At 35.7% G+C, this 18589-nt stretch overlaps 1 protein-coding gene across 5 annotated transcripts in view; it reads left to right on the forward strand.

Annotated features, from left to right (window-relative positions):
* Positions 1-15802, forward strand: part of PSME4 (proteasome activator subunit 4) — a 105808-nt gene extending 90006 nt beyond the window's left edge. For 2 of the 5 annotated variants that reach the window (XM_036991369.2, XM_073213276.1), the window contains exons 41-47: positions 1559-1644; positions 7105-7233; positions 8109-8264; positions 11205-11367; positions 12768-12901; positions 13598-13736; positions 14290-15802. In XM_036991369.2, coding sequence (XP_036847264.1) covers positions 1559-1644; positions 7105-7233; positions 8109-8264; positions 11205-11367; positions 12768-12901; positions 13598-13732 — 803 coding nt within the window. In that variant the 3' untranslated portion in view covers positions 13733-13736; positions 14290-15802. Of the gene's footprint in view, positions 1-1558; positions 1645-7104; positions 7234-8108; positions 8265-11204; positions 11368-12767; positions 12902-13597; positions 13737-14171 lie in introns of all 5 variants that reach the window. The other 3 variants (XM_036991368.2, XM_073213278.1, XM_073213280.1) reach the window with 3 other exon arrangements.
* Positions 15803-18589: the final 2787 nt, after the last annotated feature.

Raw genomic sequence — 18589 nt, forward strand, 5'->3', positions numbered from 1 at the left:
TCCTTAATACTCTTTTCATCTTCCCAAACTGAAACTCTCTACTCATTAAATGATAACTTCTCATTCTACCCTTCCCCCATTCCTGCCAACCACAATTCTGTTTTCTTTCTCTATGAATTTACATATTCTAGGGACCTTGTAAGTGGAACTACACAAGACTTATCCATTTCTGTCTTGCTTTCTTCACTTTGCATACTGTTTTTAATATTTATCCATTTGTCTGTTGATGAACATTTAAGCTGTTTGTACTTTCTGGCTATTCTGCATAACTGCTATGAGCATGGGTATCTGTTTGAGTCCCTACTTTCATTTCTTTTGCCTATGGAATGTGGAATTTCTAGACCATATGGTAATTCTATGGTTACCTTTTTTGAGGAGCCAGTAAGCTATTTTCTACATTGGCTGTCCTGTTACATTCCAACCAGCAGTGCAGAAGGATTACAGTTTTTCCACATCCATGCTAACACTTATCTTCTGTGTTTACAATTTATAGCTATCCTAATGGGTGTGAAGAAGGTATCTCATGTTTTGTTTTGTTTTATTTTCCTAATGACTAGTGGTTGAACATCTCTTCATTTGCTTGCCATTTTTTATCTTTAGAGAAATGTCTATTCAAGTCCTTTGCCCATTTTTTAAATAGGCTGTTTTGTTATTGCTGAGTTGTTCTTTATATATTCTGGATATCAATCCCTTACCTGATATTTTCTCCCATTCCATAGGCTGTCTTCTCACTCTCCTAATAGTGTCCTTTGATGCACAAATTTTTTATTTTGAATTTTATCTTTTCTTTGGTTTTATTTTTGGTGTCATAGCCAAGAAATCCTTGCCAAATTGAATGCTGTAAAGTTTCTCCCTTAGGTTTTCCTTTAAGAGTTTTATTGTTTTAGCTCTTAGGTTTTAGGTGTTTAATCCACACTGACTGAATTTTTATAGGTAGTGTAAGATGAGGGTTCAGCTTCATTCTTTTGTGGGTATCTAGTTTCGACTGTCATTTCTTAATTAAATAGTCCTTTTGAAAATTAATTTTCCATGTGTGAGGGTTTATTTCTAAGCTTTCTAGTCCATTGGTCTCTGTTTCTCTCCTTATGTTAGTATTGCATTGTTTTGATTACTGTAGGTTTGTTGTAAGTTTTGAAATCTGAAAGTGTAAGTCCTCCAACTGTTCATTTTCAAAATTGTCTTGGTTATCAGGGGTATCCTATTGTTTTTATAGCTAAAAATTTTTTAGGGTTCCTCAGCATCAACAACTAACTTAGTTATCATTTTTGTTAAGATTATTGAAGGCTAGTTTTCACTTGTATTCGATGTAGGTATTTGGTAGACTGTTAAAAATATCTTGATTGATTCTTTGAGGGTAGCTTCAGTACCCTAGATCAACTGACACCTTTATTATGGGTCCTTCCTGATCAGTGTCTAATTATGAAGTAATATAGGTGATTTCTTTCTTAACATTGAAGAGCCATCAGAGTGGCTGTCTGGCACTAGCATTGCAATATTCTACCTTGTGGTCTCTGACTCTGTTATGACGACTGATAACTGTGTATTTGTTTCCAAATAGTATTGAAATGGCTGATGGCAAGTGCAGGAAGATCCTTCTCTACAGCAGTCACAGAACAACTTCAGCTTCTACCTTTGTTTTTTAAGGTAAGTTTGTGGCCAAAATTAAGAATGCATCCATCCCATTTGACCTATAAAAAGGAGTTTATATTTATCATCTGATAATTGTTAGGTTTTCAGATTGTGGATGATTTGATTGGATTTCTTAAGGAGTCACAGGAAAATCATTAGGTGATAGTGGTTTAATATTTGTTGAGATTTTCTAATACTAGGTAATATTAGAATCTTAACAGATACATGAAAAGCTTATAGACAGAAAACATTGTTAAACTGATAGCCAGTTTCCAAGTAACAGCTTAGGAAAATATTGATAGCTGGAAGAAGTGTCAGTGAAATTTTTGAATATAGCTATTTCTGACTTTGTTAGTAAGTATATTACAAAGCTGATGATCAAAATGTTTAGTAAGCTATATTTATTTTATACTATTAAATGGGGCTATAATTATCTCTAACAAACATCTACAGGAAGTAACTTGTCTCTACTGATCATGTAATGACATTGAACTTTTATTTGATTTGCTGGAAGGTATAACCTGGGGTGGTTTTAATTACTCAGCTAGTCAGAGGATGAAGCTGATAAAATTAAGTTCACAGATTGATATATTAGTTTCCAAAATTATAGTTTGCAGTCATGCTGTGGGTTAAGGAAACAGTTTCATCTCATTGCACATTTGGAAGATTTGGCACTTGCATCACCATTGCTTGACTGGTGCCAATTATTGGTTAGTACAGTTATCATTTAAGAAGAAGGGGCCTTATTACTGCTTATTAGCAAATGGCATGCTAAACTTTTACAGTACACTTTGTCTCCAGGAAATCTCAAAAGTATAATGCTACTCCTAATTTTCAAAAGATTCACTACTAAAATACCTTTAGGAGTGCTGTGTAGAGCCTGGAGCCACAAATACTGTGATCTTTGGGGATATACAAATGGACAGTAACTATTAGTGTATAGGTCCTTGTTGCTTGGATACCTAGTTACCTAGTGTGTAGGCCTTTGGTGTAGATAGGGTTTGTCTTTAGAGCAGTGCTATTTAAGCTTTTTTCTGTTGTCACTTACACAGTAGATAATAACATGATCTCATATGTTCATAAATAATGGGTAATGTGCATTGTTTGGATGGTTAGAGTTCCATCCCTTTCTTTAACTTGAAAAAAAATAGACCATCAGAAAGCAAATACATGAGAGAAAGGTTGATAGAAGAATGATTAGAATACATTTGAAATATATAAAAAATAAATGATTAACAAGCTGTATTGAGTAAGCTGCTAGTGCATTCCCAACACTTCAGCTGAGCATACAAATACTGAGGTTGTGAATCTGCTCGGCCATCATGGCAAAACGGTCTGGGATACAGAGGCACTACAGTGCAGATGGACAGTTACTCTGCAGACAGATTGGATGTGTAGCATGAGGATAAAGAGGGAAGTCTAAAAATTGTTAACTAGACTGTGGAAGACCACAGAAATAGTTGGAGATGAGACCAAAAATTTTGTTTTAGACATATTTGATTATTAGATTCTAAATGAACTGTTATCTTATCCCATAAAAGGCAATTTTATATTTTTTAAAAAAAACCTTGACATATGTATATCAAAGTAGAAGTTTCAGGTATTTATCTATTCTAGTCTTAGGAATCTCCATATCTCTCAAAATTAAGGGAAGGGGATTTCCCACCAACAATAGTTTACAGAGCACTGGCTTTGGAGTAAATAGAGACCTAGTTTAAAGTACTGGTCTGACAGTTATTTTTTTGTGCCCTTGCACAAGCTACTGTGTTCTTATATGTAAAGCATGGAGATAATATCAGCATCCCTTATATAATTGTTAAAAGGATGATATAGGATAACGCCTCTAAAGTAGACAGCAGTGTAAAATATGCACTTATTTTATTTTTGTTACTGGTTTTTAACTGAATTTTAATTTGGAATAACCAAGACCTCAAATGGTGATGGTCGTGTAGAAAGGACATGTTGTGTCCTAAGTTTCAAACTTCAAAGAGTCATCAGAACTTACCACTGTAGAATAATAGTTTTGCATATGTCAAACTTAAGAGAAAAATTTGCAAATAATGTTATAATTGGTATAAAATTACATGCCATTTATGACATTGCTTCAGAAAAATTATTTTTCTCAATAAAGCAGAGGAACACTGTAAAATATTTCCTTTGATAACTAGATGGGCAGCATTTTCTATGCCGCAACTTAATATAAGTTAAATCTATACCAAAAATAATGGTTTGAAACAAGGCAAAAGAAAGATTATGGTCTCCTTTCTTTTATATCATTGTATCAGTTAAGGATCTTTGATTACAAGCACTAGAAACCAAATGGCTGTGACAGCCAAAGTAGGAAATTAGATTACCTAGAAGTATATACGTAGTTCTCAGAATGGAGGTAAAAGCTTAAGAACTGAGTAGGGATCATAGCAACTCTGGGGACCTAGGTTAACAGAAACTAACAGCCTCATCAGGACGCTCTCTCCTTGAATCTCTCTCAAAGGTTCAGGTGCCCAGAAAAAGTCTCATTGGCCAGGATCAGGTCTCTGTTACTCTCTGGTTGCAGAGTATGATCCCTTAATGACATCCCACCAGAATGACAGAAGAGAAAGGGTGCTTTTCCATAAGTTAATTATAATGTCATTATCAGCAGAAAGAGGAATGGATTATCAGGTAGGAAATGCCCATATTTATGCTACAAGCAGCCATTAAAATTTCTGTCTCATTTCAAGTGTTAAGGAAAATCCAAATCACTGTAGCTCTCCATTCTGTAGTATGGCCTTGAAAACAAAAAGAAAGTAATAGGGCAGTATAGATTTGTGTGACCACCACTGCAACCAAGATACAGAAATACTCTATCAGCACAAAAATCTCTTTATGCTACCTTTGTATAGTCATACCTCCATCCCTTTTCCTCACCATCCTTAACCCCTGGCAATCATCAATTTGTTCTCCATCTTTATAATTGTCATTTCAAGAATGTCATATAAATGGAGGATGTGACCTTTTATGATTGGCTTTTTTTACTCACTTTTTTTTTACATTATAAAAAAGATTATGGCACATATTTTTTTAATGAAAGGGCTTATCTACCCCCTTTAGTGTCAGAAGAACACCCCCAAACTTTAAGGTTGTCTGAGTCTTTTCTATAGCCATACACATGGTTCATACAGTATATGCATGTATTCTTTTTTAATGGCTATATTGTATTATCCTTTAGTTAACCAGTTTTCTTTTAATGGACACTCAAGTTATTCTCAGCTTTTGGCTGTTGAAATAGTGCTTATGCTAACAATATTTTTCAAATATGAGTTATATTTGTAGGATAATTACTGTGTATAAAGTTGCTGGGTAAAAAAAATCTATCTGCATTTGTAATTAGGGCAGATAACTGACCTTCAAAGAGGTTGTGTTATGTTATCTCTTCCCCCATAATACTGAAATAATCTTACTGGTGAAGTAGATTTTTTAAAAAATCATTGTACTTCTTTAGTGAGACTCTCTTTACATATATTGGCTATTTGTATTTTTCTGTCAGTTGTTTTTATTTTGCCAGTTTTGGATTGTGGTGTTGAAAAGGAGTCCCATTTTATAATTTTCTTTATTTTTAAATGGTGCAATTAAGTCTTGGTGTGCTGTTGGGTCAGGTACCTCCATTTTGGGTCTGTTGTTCCTTTTTTAAAATAGGAGTCACCAAAAAAGAAAACCACAGGCCCGGAATAGAGTCACTAATGGAAGGCCAACTCACCAAGCCAAGGCTTAATAGGTAATCTAATTGTAGTGTCAGCCTCCCACAGAAATGTGGTCTTAACCCGTCAGTCAGGAGTTTTCTGGTCAGCACCAATGGGGTAACCTGTCATTTGGGCCCTCAATCCACTAAAAGAAGATGAGGTAATAATCTGCCTTGAGGCCCTCTGCTCTTACCTCTAAGGGGAAGGCGACCTTGCCTGAACTAAACCACTCTTTTCTTAATAACTTCCTTGCCCCACACGCCTTTCTATAAAAACCTTCTATTTCATGCAACATCTCCAAGCATCTCTGTTTGCTAGATGAGATGGTGCCCAATTTACGAAGCACTTAATAAAGCCAGTCAGATCTTCAAATTTACTCACCTGTATTCTGTTTTTTAACAGAACCAAGATTTTTAGCAGAAGAGATGAGATTTTAAAAAAAATCCAAGTGGGTTAGCAAAATCCTGGTAATCTTTAATTTGAAAATAACAGTGATCTTATGATCTGTTTCTCATTTAAAAATGGCTTACCACCAGAAAAGCCCAGAACCATTAATCAACCTAGTAGCACTTAATAGTCCTAGTGTCCAGATTATGGTTTATAAGTACCATTTCCTACTAGAAGAACAAGGGCTTCTTGCAGAAATGGCCAATCTCAGGTTTGGGCCAAGAAATATATAGGATAAACCTAGGTCATATTGCCCTACCAGAAACCAATAATGCTAAAATTGTATTAAAGGACTAGGAGACAGTTTGAGCACTAATAAGAAGAGTACCTACAGTGGATTAAAGCCATTACATTTGTTGAAATTCATTGGTTCATAAGGATACTTTGTGTTTTTTGTTTTTAATTCATTGTTCACTTTTGGAGGGTAGGAGGGACATCATTATTCTGAATGAAATTTTTCTTTGTCAAGTATACTAGGTAATAAGGAGTGAGTCACCATTTTGTGAACATCTTTTTTATAAATCTCGTCACAGGAAGAAAACTGAACATAAGTGAAAGAAGTACACAACACCACTTAAATTGTGCCCAGACTTGAATAAAATCATACCTCTAGATCTAATGGTTACTTTGTACTTAGTACATACTACTTAAGCTAGTGAATACCACACTACAAGGATGCAGTCAGTGAAGAAAGGCCACAAAAGGGGACACTACAGAACAAAAGACCTAGATAGCCCCCCACCTTGTTTAGAAAACAGTTAGGGGGAATTTTAAAAGAGGGTGAGAAGAATGCATATTTTTTTTGTTTTTAATACAATCTTATAGATTTAAGAGACGTACCAACCAAATGCAGTGTATGGTCATTATGTTGAGCCAGATTCCCAAAAACCATTGTAATAACACAGGTATGAAATAATTGGGGAAATTTGAGCACTACTGAATATTTTATGTTTTAGCTGCAATGGTCATGTGTGAAGTCATTATAACGTTTTTTTTTTTAATAAGAAACTATCTTTTAGAGATACATAATAAGATATTCATGTATGAAATACGTCTGGGATTTGCTTCAAGTAATTGGAGAAAGGCGAAGCAGAGGGGAGCAAAAACAGGAAAGGATTATCCATGAATTTCTCATTGTTGAAAAAGTGATTGGTTCATTGGGATTCATTATACTATTCTCTAGTTTGTACATTTGAAATTTTCCATTGAAGCTGTTAAAAGTAAAATATGATCTCTTTCATGTAGAGATACCTTTGTACTTCTTTGCTGTTATTTTTCAATTTATGTCTTTGGTTTTATTGCTCTCTAGATTGCCCCAGTGGAAAATGACAATAGCTATGATGAACTGAAAAGAGATGCAAAGTTATGTTTATCACTAATGTCTCAGGGGTTGCTTTACCCTCATCAAGTGCCTTTGGTACTTCAGGTGCTAAAACAAGTAAGAGTGTATAACAAATATTTATATATTTTCATTAGAATTTTGGTTTATCATTCTGAGAATTTCACAAAGTAATTTGCAGTACATGCAATACCTGATACTTGTTTTCATATTGGATTTTCTTTTCATATGGGAGAAGATTTATTGACCAAAGAAACAGATTTAGATCCTGTACCTCCCTCTGCCACCAACTTCTGTAGGTCACTGAGTCCCAAAATTTTCTATGTATACAAAGAGCTAATTATTCAAGCATCTTTGATACAAAGTGCTTATTAGGGAGGAGATGGCCATTCCCTTTTACCATATATTTTATTCACTTACATTTCCTGGTTTATTGTTGGAAGGCCTATGTGAGTATATTTTCTGGCTGCATTTTTGGTATGCTCAGCTTCACCAACAAATGTATGTATTATTTATAATATAAAAGCAGATATGTTTCCCTGGTTTTTCAGGCTTTTAAGTTTGATTACCATTGAAAAATATTTTTTAACAGCTCCAAATGGTAATTTTGTAGTGGTAACTTGAGTAGTTCTCAACCTTGTCTGCTTTCAATACCCTATCTGCTAGTCTCAAAGGTAAAAAATAAAATAATGTGCACACATTGGAGGAGAATCATTAATTGTAAAATTCTCTCTTCTAAAATTGACTTTTCTTTGTGCTTCTTTCCCTTTACGCTCAACCATTCATACATTCTGAATAACTAACTTTACCTGACATAGATCATGCAACATTTTATTTAGAAGAAAATGAGTTTGCTCTACCTATAACTACAAAAGTAGAATTATATTAGATTCTTTTATTTGTGTGTAGTTTCACTGTCTTCTTATGTTCTTGTGAGCCCTGTTTTCATTGTTCTACTTATTTTTCATTCACAGACAGCAAGAAGTAGTTCTTGGCATGCTAGATACACAGTACTGACCTACCTCCAGACCATGGTATTTTATAACCTCTTTATTTTCCTAAACAATGAAGAAGCAGTTAAAGACATCAGGTGGCTGGTTATAAGTCTTTTGGAGGATGAACAGCTAGAGGTAAAGTTTAAGTTTTAGCAAATCAAAAATGAATAAATTTAAAGAAAGAATCATGGCAAGCCCCTCCCCCCAGAAGTATTTGCACACAGATGTGTTTAGTAAAGCATAAATTATTAAAAGTAATTTTAACCTAGCACTATGTGACTAATTTTGCTACACCCTCATCATAATTTCCTTTAGTACAAATGGAAACAAAAATTGGGGATGTTCTTGTTCTGGCTTCTCTTTGCATTTGGCAGATAACATTTGGGAACCAAAGTTTTCTCATCTATGAAATTGCAGGTGATAATACTTACTGATTTTTAAGGACTGACAGGGAGTGTGTGTGATGGCAGTTTCAAGAGAATGAAAATCTACACACAGATGCTATTATCCAGTAAACTTGAGAGAGGATTGTTGTCCCTTTTTATTTCCTTTTGTAGGAAAAATAAAGGCAACTTTTGTGGTGAAGTTACATAATATTTTGTACAAAAGTCTAAATCTAGTAGTTCAGATAGCCAATGTATTAAAAGCATGCTGTAATAAATATGAAATAATATAAAACTTTCTGCATTGGCCTTAGATAAAGAGACTGTAATTGAAATTTTTGTGAGATTTGTACTTATTTTATGGATCTTATGTATTTTCCATGTAGTGGAGAACATGGAATTATATAGTTTATTTGAGAGCACTGAAAATAGATTGTATCCATAGGGAACTGGGAATGGCCATTTCTTTACCTCCCTTTACCTCCCTATTGAGCCTATTCATTTTGCAATCCAGCTTTCTTGTACTCTGGGAGCACAATTGTATAGACCTTAGGGTATCCACACAGTAGTTAAAATAATTTCAGCAGGTTTCAGTTAAAATATTTATAGGTAGCTGTAAATTTTTTTTAACCTTTTTTTTCTTTTTTTTTTTAACTAAAGGAATGGAAATGGAAAGCCAGTGTTTCGTAATTTTTAATATTAGAGCAAATACATTAAAATTTACTGTTTCCTGGACATTGTTTTAGAATATTTTTATAGATTATTTTCATCTTTTCTTTCATGTAGGCCTAAATATAGCTGTTATTATAACCATATACAAGACATTTATAACAACTATATTTTTTAAATGTGTGATAGACATTTTTTAAATGTGTATAGCTGTAATAGCTACAGCAGCCTTGATAATATTGGAAAAAATCCTTGTGATCGTCTAAATGAGAAATGTTTAAAGAAAACTTCATAGATTTAAAGGAAAATTTTTAGAAGTGATGGGAAATAGTATTTTACTGATTTTAAAAAAAGCTAAAAACTTTTTCCTCTCACTTTATAAAATTAATTAATTATAGATATGTGCAGACTGACTCTTGGTTAGTATCTCAGAAGGAGACCTTTCTACTAGAAAAGAGAATAACTCAGTTGGAGGCATTTGGGTAAATTGTTAGCAGTTTAAAGAAAAAGAAAAGTCAATGAGAACATGTCATGCTAAAATATATTCCAGATGTAGTAAAGAAATGCTCTTTTAAATCAGAGAAAGTAGGAGAAACGAATTTGGATATTTATATGAATTTCAAGCAGAGGGGACTTTCTAAGCTTTTAAATTGATGTCACAAATCCAGAGGACAAATCTGACTATAACAATATGAGAAATCGATTAGTTTAAATGGGTCAAGCTTCAAACTAGAGAAAAACATCGTAGCAAAAGAAAATCAACAAGACCTTGTAATGTAGATAGTGGTGGTAGTGTAATATGTGTACAGATAAAAACAATACAAGCAATAAACCGTGAAAAGCCAAGTCTCTCTTAATGACCAGAGAAATGCAAATTTAAAATAATGAGGCATTTTCCATGTACTCTTAATTTAGTGTTCTCTGCACCCCCAAAATGCAAAAATGTGCAATGATGATAACCATATTGATAAAATATAAACTAGTGTCCCATATTAGTTATGTATCATAGATAGTATGTCAGCATTGGTTCTTTGAAAAGCAGCTGATAGCTAAAAAAATTAATGGTAATATTGTACATAAAAATCTATGAATCCTAAATCTTAGAATCTACCCTAAGAAAAATAAATTGCAATATGGAAAAAGTTATATAAATTAGCAATATATTTTGTAGCACAGTAGTGAGAAGCTGAAAGCATTCTCATTTAGTTAAACATAAAAATAAGTTGTGGTGTGAAGGGAGGTAATGCAGCCAAATATGAAGTAATAAGACATTTTATATTTCATATTAATAGTGTAGTGAAAGTAGCAAAGAAAATGTTCACAAAAATTGTCACAAAAAAAAACAAAATTTGAGAATAGCAAAATATCTATGTGCTTTTCAAATTATTATTGCCTGTCTTTATCAGTATTTAGCAGAAATTTTTATGATTATATAACTTTCACTGGCACACTCCCCCGCTTTTCTTTAGGCTCTCCAGAACATGAGTTCTCATTACAATTTGAAATGGAGTATTATACTTCTCATTTAATACATCTATAAACTGTTAAGTCTGATGATAGCCTATGGAATTCATAAGAAGTGAACTGGATATAAATCTCTACAATATATGCCAGCTGTAGAAATAGGTTGTTATCTTTTAGCAGTGAAAACAACAAAAGCAGTAGTTTTAAGAGATATAGAGTCTAAAAATTTTTAATGTCAAGATCTGGCACTGCTTTTACAGTCACAGCCCTGATGTGGAGAACTATGTCAGTGGGAAATAATTTTTCAAGAAATTTGATTTTGTATGAAATAATAAAGCATTTACTTTCTGTAACTCAGAGGTAGTGGCTTTCATCCAGTTTGAGACCACAGACACTTTGAGAATATGATGAAATCTCTATTAAAAAACTGGGAAGAGCATTTACACAATTTGCATACAAATGTCAGGAAAACACCTGACCCCACATCCCACACCACCTTCCTAGCCTCCTTCTGTCAGGCTCAGAATCTTAGCTCTAATAAAACTGATTGTTTCTACAGGTTCGAGAAATGGCTGCTACCACCTTAAGTGGTCTATTACAGTGCAACTTCCTTACCATAGACAGTCCCATGCAGATTCATTTCGAGCAACTTTGCAAAACAAAACTACCGAAGAAGAGAAAGCGAGACCCTGGTTCTGTAGGAGATACGATTCCTTCTGCAGGTAATGATGCTGGTAGAAAACACATGTGTCCTTTTGGGAATTAACCAGGCATACTCAACAAATATTTACTGAATACTTCTATGTTTCTGGGTTTTGTCCCTGCTTTTGAGGAGCTTTGTATATAGAAAGCAAGACCTGGAATATAAAAGCTAAAATTGAGAGGTACAAAGGAATCTATGGTGCTGCATGCAACTATTATAATAAATCAGGCCTGTACTTGCCCACCTGAATGAAATCTCTTTATAAAGAGAAATCCAGAATTAGTTATTTTGAAGGGTCTAAATGTCATTTTTTAGTATTTATATTATAACTTATGTTTAGCTGTACTAAGAAAAAAGCTAAATAAAACAAGCTTTGCTTTTATGTGCAGAGGGTATTTAGTATTTCACTAGGCATTTGGTAGGAGGATGAGAAGATCATTACTGTACAGGAGCTTCCACTCTAAGCGTAAAGATAAGCGAGAACATGAGATCTGATAACTGTCATGATTAACAAGAAATTTAAATGTGATCACAAAGAAGCATCTTATCTTGCCATTACTAACTACAGTCACAAGAATAATGGAAGATATATAGAAACAATTAGTTAAGTAGAAAGCTTATCAAATTTCAGGAAGTGGTTGGAATATGAAGCTCTCTAGTGCTGATTATAGTAAGATCTTAAATATATCATTACCTAATAGGAATTTTCAATGAAAATACCAGTGCATATTCTAGTTTCTTTGAGGACTGTAGTTTTTAATAATTAAGCACCAAAGTAGTTGTAGGTCTTTGTTATACCAAATGGCATTGTTTATAATTCTGACTATTCCAGATTCCTTTTTCTCAACTTCATTTTCCCATCCACAATGTTTTATGTATACACATATATTTACAAACATGTACATACACACCTTTTTTTTAAAAAACAGAATCTGAAAGCACTTTAAGGTAACTTTTATCACTAAATAAAGAATAGAGAGCCTGTAGAATACAGACAAAATTAAGTTCTGTTTTGAGAAGTACAGATACTGCTCACCCATGGTATATAATACCTGATGAATTGAGGCATTCTATGGGGGGCTAGTCACATAAAGGAAGAAGGGATGTAATGTTGCTTGGAGATTGTTTTGAGTTTAGGGCATATGGTATGAATTGATCAAAAAAGTCATTACTGTTAGTCTTAGCAAAGATATGGCACATTTCTGACCTAGACATAATTATGCTATCATTGAAGGACACCTATAGGATAGCTTTAATTCAGCCTCAAAATTATGTTTTTGATGTGTATGCATACAGATTCATTTTAAATGAAATTCACAAATTGAAAACAACTGGTGTAATTAAAGTAATTTTATTTCACGTATCAAGTATAATAGAGTCCTGTAAATACTTGTATGCATATTTCTGTTTTCTCTGCAGAATTGGTCAAACGCCATGCTGGGGTGCTAGGACTTGGTGCATGTGTTCTCTCTAGTCCTTATGATGTTCCCACCTGGATGCCCCAGCTCCTTATGAATCTCAGTGCACATCTGAATGATCCTCAGCCTATTGAGGTAAAATTCTTCCTTGTTAGTTTCTTTGCTTACATATTATCAGTGATACTTTGTAAAAAACCACTTTTACTAGTAACTTCCTCTACATTCTGGACTTCTGCTTTGATAAAACTACTGTTATTAACTTTGCCAAGGCCAAATCTACTCATGAATGGTTATTAAAATTTTGCAGAGACCTTGCTCTGATATATATTTGAGATCTTTTGTTAGCAAGGAAATTACTATGTCCCTCCCAGACCAGTGGAAATAAAATACTGTCAGTGTTGTCAGGATAGTTAAATTTTATACTTTTGTTTTACTAGCATGTTATATCTAGTAAGTATGTAGCTGGCAACTAATATTAAACAGGAAATGGTGATGGTATTGTTTAGTGAACACTTGTATTCCTAAATTAAATAACTCAGAAGACCAATGTGTTTGTCCTTTTCACCCTGGTAAATAGGTATAAGTGTATATTGAAACTGGTTTAATAATGTGGTATAAGTTCTAGTAGTGTGTCCTAAAATATAGCTAGTAATTCTGAAGAAGAGAGTGTTGTGGCTTTGTGAAGAAGGGGTGGATTGTTGGTTTTGTAGCACATGAAGTGTGAGATCTGGAGTCTCAAGGGATTGTTGCTTAGCTAAAGGTATCCTAAATATAAACCTAATTGTTTGTTCAGAGGTTAAAATAAAATGTTTTGGGTTGCCTACCCTACAGATGACTGTAAAAAAGACCTTATCCAATTTCCGAAGGACGCACCATGACAACTGGCAAGAACACAAACAACAGTTCACTGATGACCAGTTGCTTGTTCTCACTGATCTCCTTGTGTCACCATGCTATTATGCATAGAAATGTAAGCCAGCAAAATTCCGAGTTTAAAGAAATCTAACATCCTCAGACAAATGTCATTGGTTTGATGACTTTTGAGAAGTGGCTATTCGTTGTTTTTTCTTTTTGCTGACATTTTTAGATGTCACTGTTTAGTTTTTTTTTTTAACATAACTTTTTGCTATGGCCACTGGAAGTAAGTTTCCAGAGCATTTTTTCTTGCTTCCCTACTTCAGATACTAAGCAGAGAGTTGATGTGACTGCTTTGGACCTTCATAAAAAGAGTAGGCTTAGTGGCCTAGAAATGGTTAGGTAAAAGAAAAGAAATCTCATTCTTACTTGCCTCCTGAGTTGGGCCCTGGGCATTCTGGGTTACCCTTGGGACTTTATAGAGTTATACATAGTTATAAGGATATTTCATGTGGATTCTTAAGTATTTATTATCCGTTCTGTATTTCAGAGGGAAGACCCAGGAATCTTTTACTGGGATAGGAAGAATAAAGAAAATTTCACTTACTCGGCTTTTAGAGTTGGCTATTCTATTGTCTAACTGAAATTTTTTTCCCTCCCTGATACAGATGAGTAATCCACACTTCAAGCTCTTTTCATCAAAAATTCCAGATCCTCAGGTACCATCTTTGGTGGCTCTCTGCAGGTTTTAAAACTGCCTCTGTTGCACTCTCATGATTTTGGTGGTTTCTATATTTGGTCTCATTAGTCTGGGCTCCACAGGTTCTCAGCTGCCATTTGATTTCCTAACTAGAAATGTTTCCTGAACATCCATCACTTTTTCAAGGCATCTGACAAACCCACAGTGTCTCAGACTAGAAATAACTACCCAGTATAATCATGGCATCAAAGACCAGAGAGAGTCTAGGAACTCATTAAGAAACCGTTTTCTTGGAATGGAGAATATGCATCTGTAATACAAGTCCTGTCATTTCATTCACCTCAGATTATTTTGAATTATTTTCAAATGGCTGTTGGGTATAGATGGCAGTAAGGCTGTGGGCCATAAATCTGATGCCTTGAGAGCCTTGGGTTTGGAGAATCATGAAGAGGGAAAGAAAAGAGGGCAACTGTTGACTCTGTCCAAGGATATGATGGATTGCTCGACCAGGACACAGAAATGCAGTCTGTGTCCAAGTACTTCCCACAGACTGGAGTTTTTGGTGCTTAATAGAAGAGCAGTTGCTTTAAAACTGGGGGTTTGGTGAATAAATTTTTGATTGTTGTGTGTGTAAACAATGTGTGATTTTGAAAATAAACAGCAACAACAATAAAAACCTGACTGGTTGATTTTTACCTGTATTCTTTACAAATATTGTTTGACCCTCTTTTGAAAACTGTTATACTTCACCTAATGGAAGACTGCTGTGTTTGTGGAAATTCTGTAATTTTCTTCTCTTTGTTGTTTTTCTTCTTCTTTTTTTTTTTTTGCTTGCAGAATCATTGAAAGGTGACTAATAAGTCTTGATATTTAATTGACTTGTTTAATAAATGTTATATAGATGTAAAAGACTGTATAAACTGTAGAGATAGCATTGGCAAGACTGTGTACAGATGCAGCCTTTTACACACCACCACTGTGTAATTAATTTGTAAAGATTCACATGTACCTCTTACAGTGATTTTTGGCTTTTTTACCAATGGAATGCCATTTTTGTGTTTTTAAATTATTTTCTTTATCTTTTTATGTTACAAAGGCTGAGGTGTGGGGCTTTTTAGTTCATTTATCATTAGAATGTCTGAATTTTTATGTAACACTTTTTTGTGTGCATTTCTAAATGCAAACACATGTTTGCTATGACAAGTTTATAGAATACAAGGTATCTTCTAGGTTAAAGTAATTCACAAGTTGGTGAATGTCATCTTGCAACACACCCTGTACAGTCTTCCTTAAAGGAACACTACAGTATATTTTTTAGTAACTCTTGCTGAATGACTCAGTACAGACCTAGGCACAGCAGAGGTCATGGTACAGTATTTAAGTGTCAGCATACACAGGCGTAATCCCTGTATAAAATAGTGCCAAACTGATGATTTTGATTGTGTAACTAGTTTAAAACCCAATAAATGGATTGTTTTTAACACATGGCTTTTGTCTTCATTAATGGGAGAAGGCAGTTCTGTAGGCAGTGACTCTCATGGATTCTTTCTTCATCCATAGATTTGGATCCACAAATTCATGCCTTCTGACCAAAATAAATTATCTAGGTCAGACCTCTCCAGTACAGTAGCTAATAGCCATGGGTGACTTTACATTTAAGTTAAAATACATTTCCTTCTCACCAGCCAATTTCAAGTGCTTATGAGCCACTTGTGGCTAGTGATTTACCCTATTGAATAGGACCCATGAATGTTTTCATCATCACAAAGTTCCATCAGCACTGATTTAGATGATTGATTCTTAAACTGATGTGTCTAAGAATCACCTGTGGATTTTGTTAAAATGTGAATTTTAATTCATGCTCCCAGCTCATGGTATCAATGCCTGGGACTGAGACCACACTTTGAGTAGTGAGGCTTTCTATTACATTGACCACTTAAGCTTTTGTTAAGTTGACTAAGGTGTATGAAACCATGCCTTAGCAAGGTTCCAGAAGTGGGAACTTTGAAAAATACAAGATACTGGACACCCACTGTGTTCCTTGTTCAGAATTTCTGTGGTTGGGGCTTATACATAAATATCTTTTAAAAGCTCCATAATGCTTTAGCTGTGCAGCCAGGATTGCGAGGCACTGGTGAAGACTCCGAAGGCCCATTCTAGACCTAAAAACAAGGTATCTTAATCTGAGTTTGTAACTTGCCCCATGTGATTCTGATACAGAAGGTGCTGATTACCTTGATACAGTGAATTATTTAATTCCCTAAATTTTCTGCAAGTGGCCTCAAGAATGAACAGGAGGAGGGAGAGTAAAGGGATGGATACTGTTGTCTCAAATAGTTCTTAAATGTATGTTGCATTAAAAATGGAGGACGGCAGGAACAGTGTCAAGGAGGCAATAAGAATTTCAGGGTGGGTGTAGATGCAGACCAGTGTTAAGGAGTCATTGTTGACTGGGCATGGAAGAGAAAGTAGGTTTCTAAATGGAAATGATGACCATAAGAAGTGAAAGGAGAGAAAGACAGGTGGTAAGGGCTCATAATCTAGCTTCTGGATAGATGTTTAAAATTCAAAGACTTTGTAAGACTTCCTGGATGCCCAATTAAATACTAGTTGCTTTGACTAAAAAAAGTGGACATCAGAGGCTGAAAAAAGATGGCAGAGTAGGAAGGCAAGGTGGAAACCTCCCACATGCACACCAAGGATGTAACTACAGCAAATACAATTAACCATACATGATATGAAGAACAGACCAGCTACATCTGGAGAAGACCACATAAAGAAGGGTAAAGTGTCAGAGCCAAGACAGAGTAGCACCCAAGCACTTCCCCCATCCCAGGCCACAAGCTAGAGGGAGAGGCACTGTATGGAGAGGGGATAAGTGCTCAGTCACTCTATACATTGGTCCTGGAGATTTGCTCTGGGAACAGGAATCCACATTGCATCGGGCTTTGGTGATTAACAGGGCTGGATGCCAGAGGGAGTCAGACCACCCTGGAAGGCTGAGACTCCTGCTGCTTGTGGAGGACAGGCATGCTGTACCAGTCCTGAGACCCAACACAGAGGCAGCTGTGGGCAGGGTGCCAGAGGGGTAAGGGTTGGATGGAGCTTTCTCCACAGGAAGAAGGGCAGGTGGATAATGCTTTCCCAGCTCTCCCTCAGCCCAACTGGTCAGGCACTCACTGGAGCCCAACTGGTGGCACAGCCGCCAGGTGCTTCCTGAACACAGGCCTGCCTGGCAGGCAGAGGAACTCTCCCAGCTTACTTAGCCCTGTCTCAGCCCAACTGGAGAGGTCTGCAGGAGCAAGCTCCAAAGTCCCTTCCTTGCTGGCAGCCTGGCCTGCCCACTGCTCCCGTGCACCTGCCCAGCCCACCTGTGGCCCAGCAGTGCTGTCATTGCTGCAGGGCAGACAGAGTGTGGCCCTACCCACAACGATGTAGCCGGAGCACTGCTGCCTGGCTCACACAGATGCAGCTGAGATGAGCTGTCACCCTCTGTTGACAGAGCTCAGCCACTGCTGGCACATGCCAGAAAGATGGCCCTTCCTGCTGCCCACCAACAGCAACTGGGGCTCCAGGAAAGGAGAACCAGGCACTGGCAAGTAGAGTCTTGAGCATCTGGACACCACAGGATGCCTCCTTCATAAAGCCGTTACTCTCTAGACCAGGAGGCATAGTGGATCTATCTAATACAAAGGAAGAAACAAATTAAGACAAAATGATGCAGAGGAACATGTTCCAAACAAAGGTACAGGATAAGACACCAGAAAGAAAGCTAAATGAAACAGATCACCAATCTTCTTGATAAAGATTTCAAAATAACAGTCCTAAGTATGCTCACTGATCTGTGGAAAGTATTGATGATCTCGGGAAGGGTTTCAACAAAGAGAAGAGTTGAAAAAGAGCCACTCACAGCTAAAAAATAGAGTAACTGAAATGAAAAATACAATGGAAGGAATGAACAATAGATTGCTGCAAGTAGAGGAGATGATGAGATGGAAATTAGAGAATAGAAACACAATGAAACTGAGAAACTTCAAAACTGGGAGGATGCTAAGAGTTGACAACTCCAAATGAATAATATTTGCATAATGGGGTATCAAAGAAGAAGAGAGACAAAGGGGTTGAAAGTCCCTTTGAAGAAATGGCTGTAAACTTTCTCAATCTGGGGAAGGAAATAGACAATCCAGGTCCTGAAAGCACAGAGTCCCTAACAGAAGAAACCCCAGGAAGACATACAATACAAAAACAACACTAAGACATACAATAAT

Source organism: Manis javanica, chromosome 1, assembly GCF_040802235.1.
Source record: "Manis javanica isolate MJ-LG chromosome 1, MJ_LKY, whole genome shotgun sequence".
Lineage (NCBI taxonomy): Eukaryota > Metazoa > Chordata > Mammalia > Pholidota > Manidae > Manis > Manis javanica.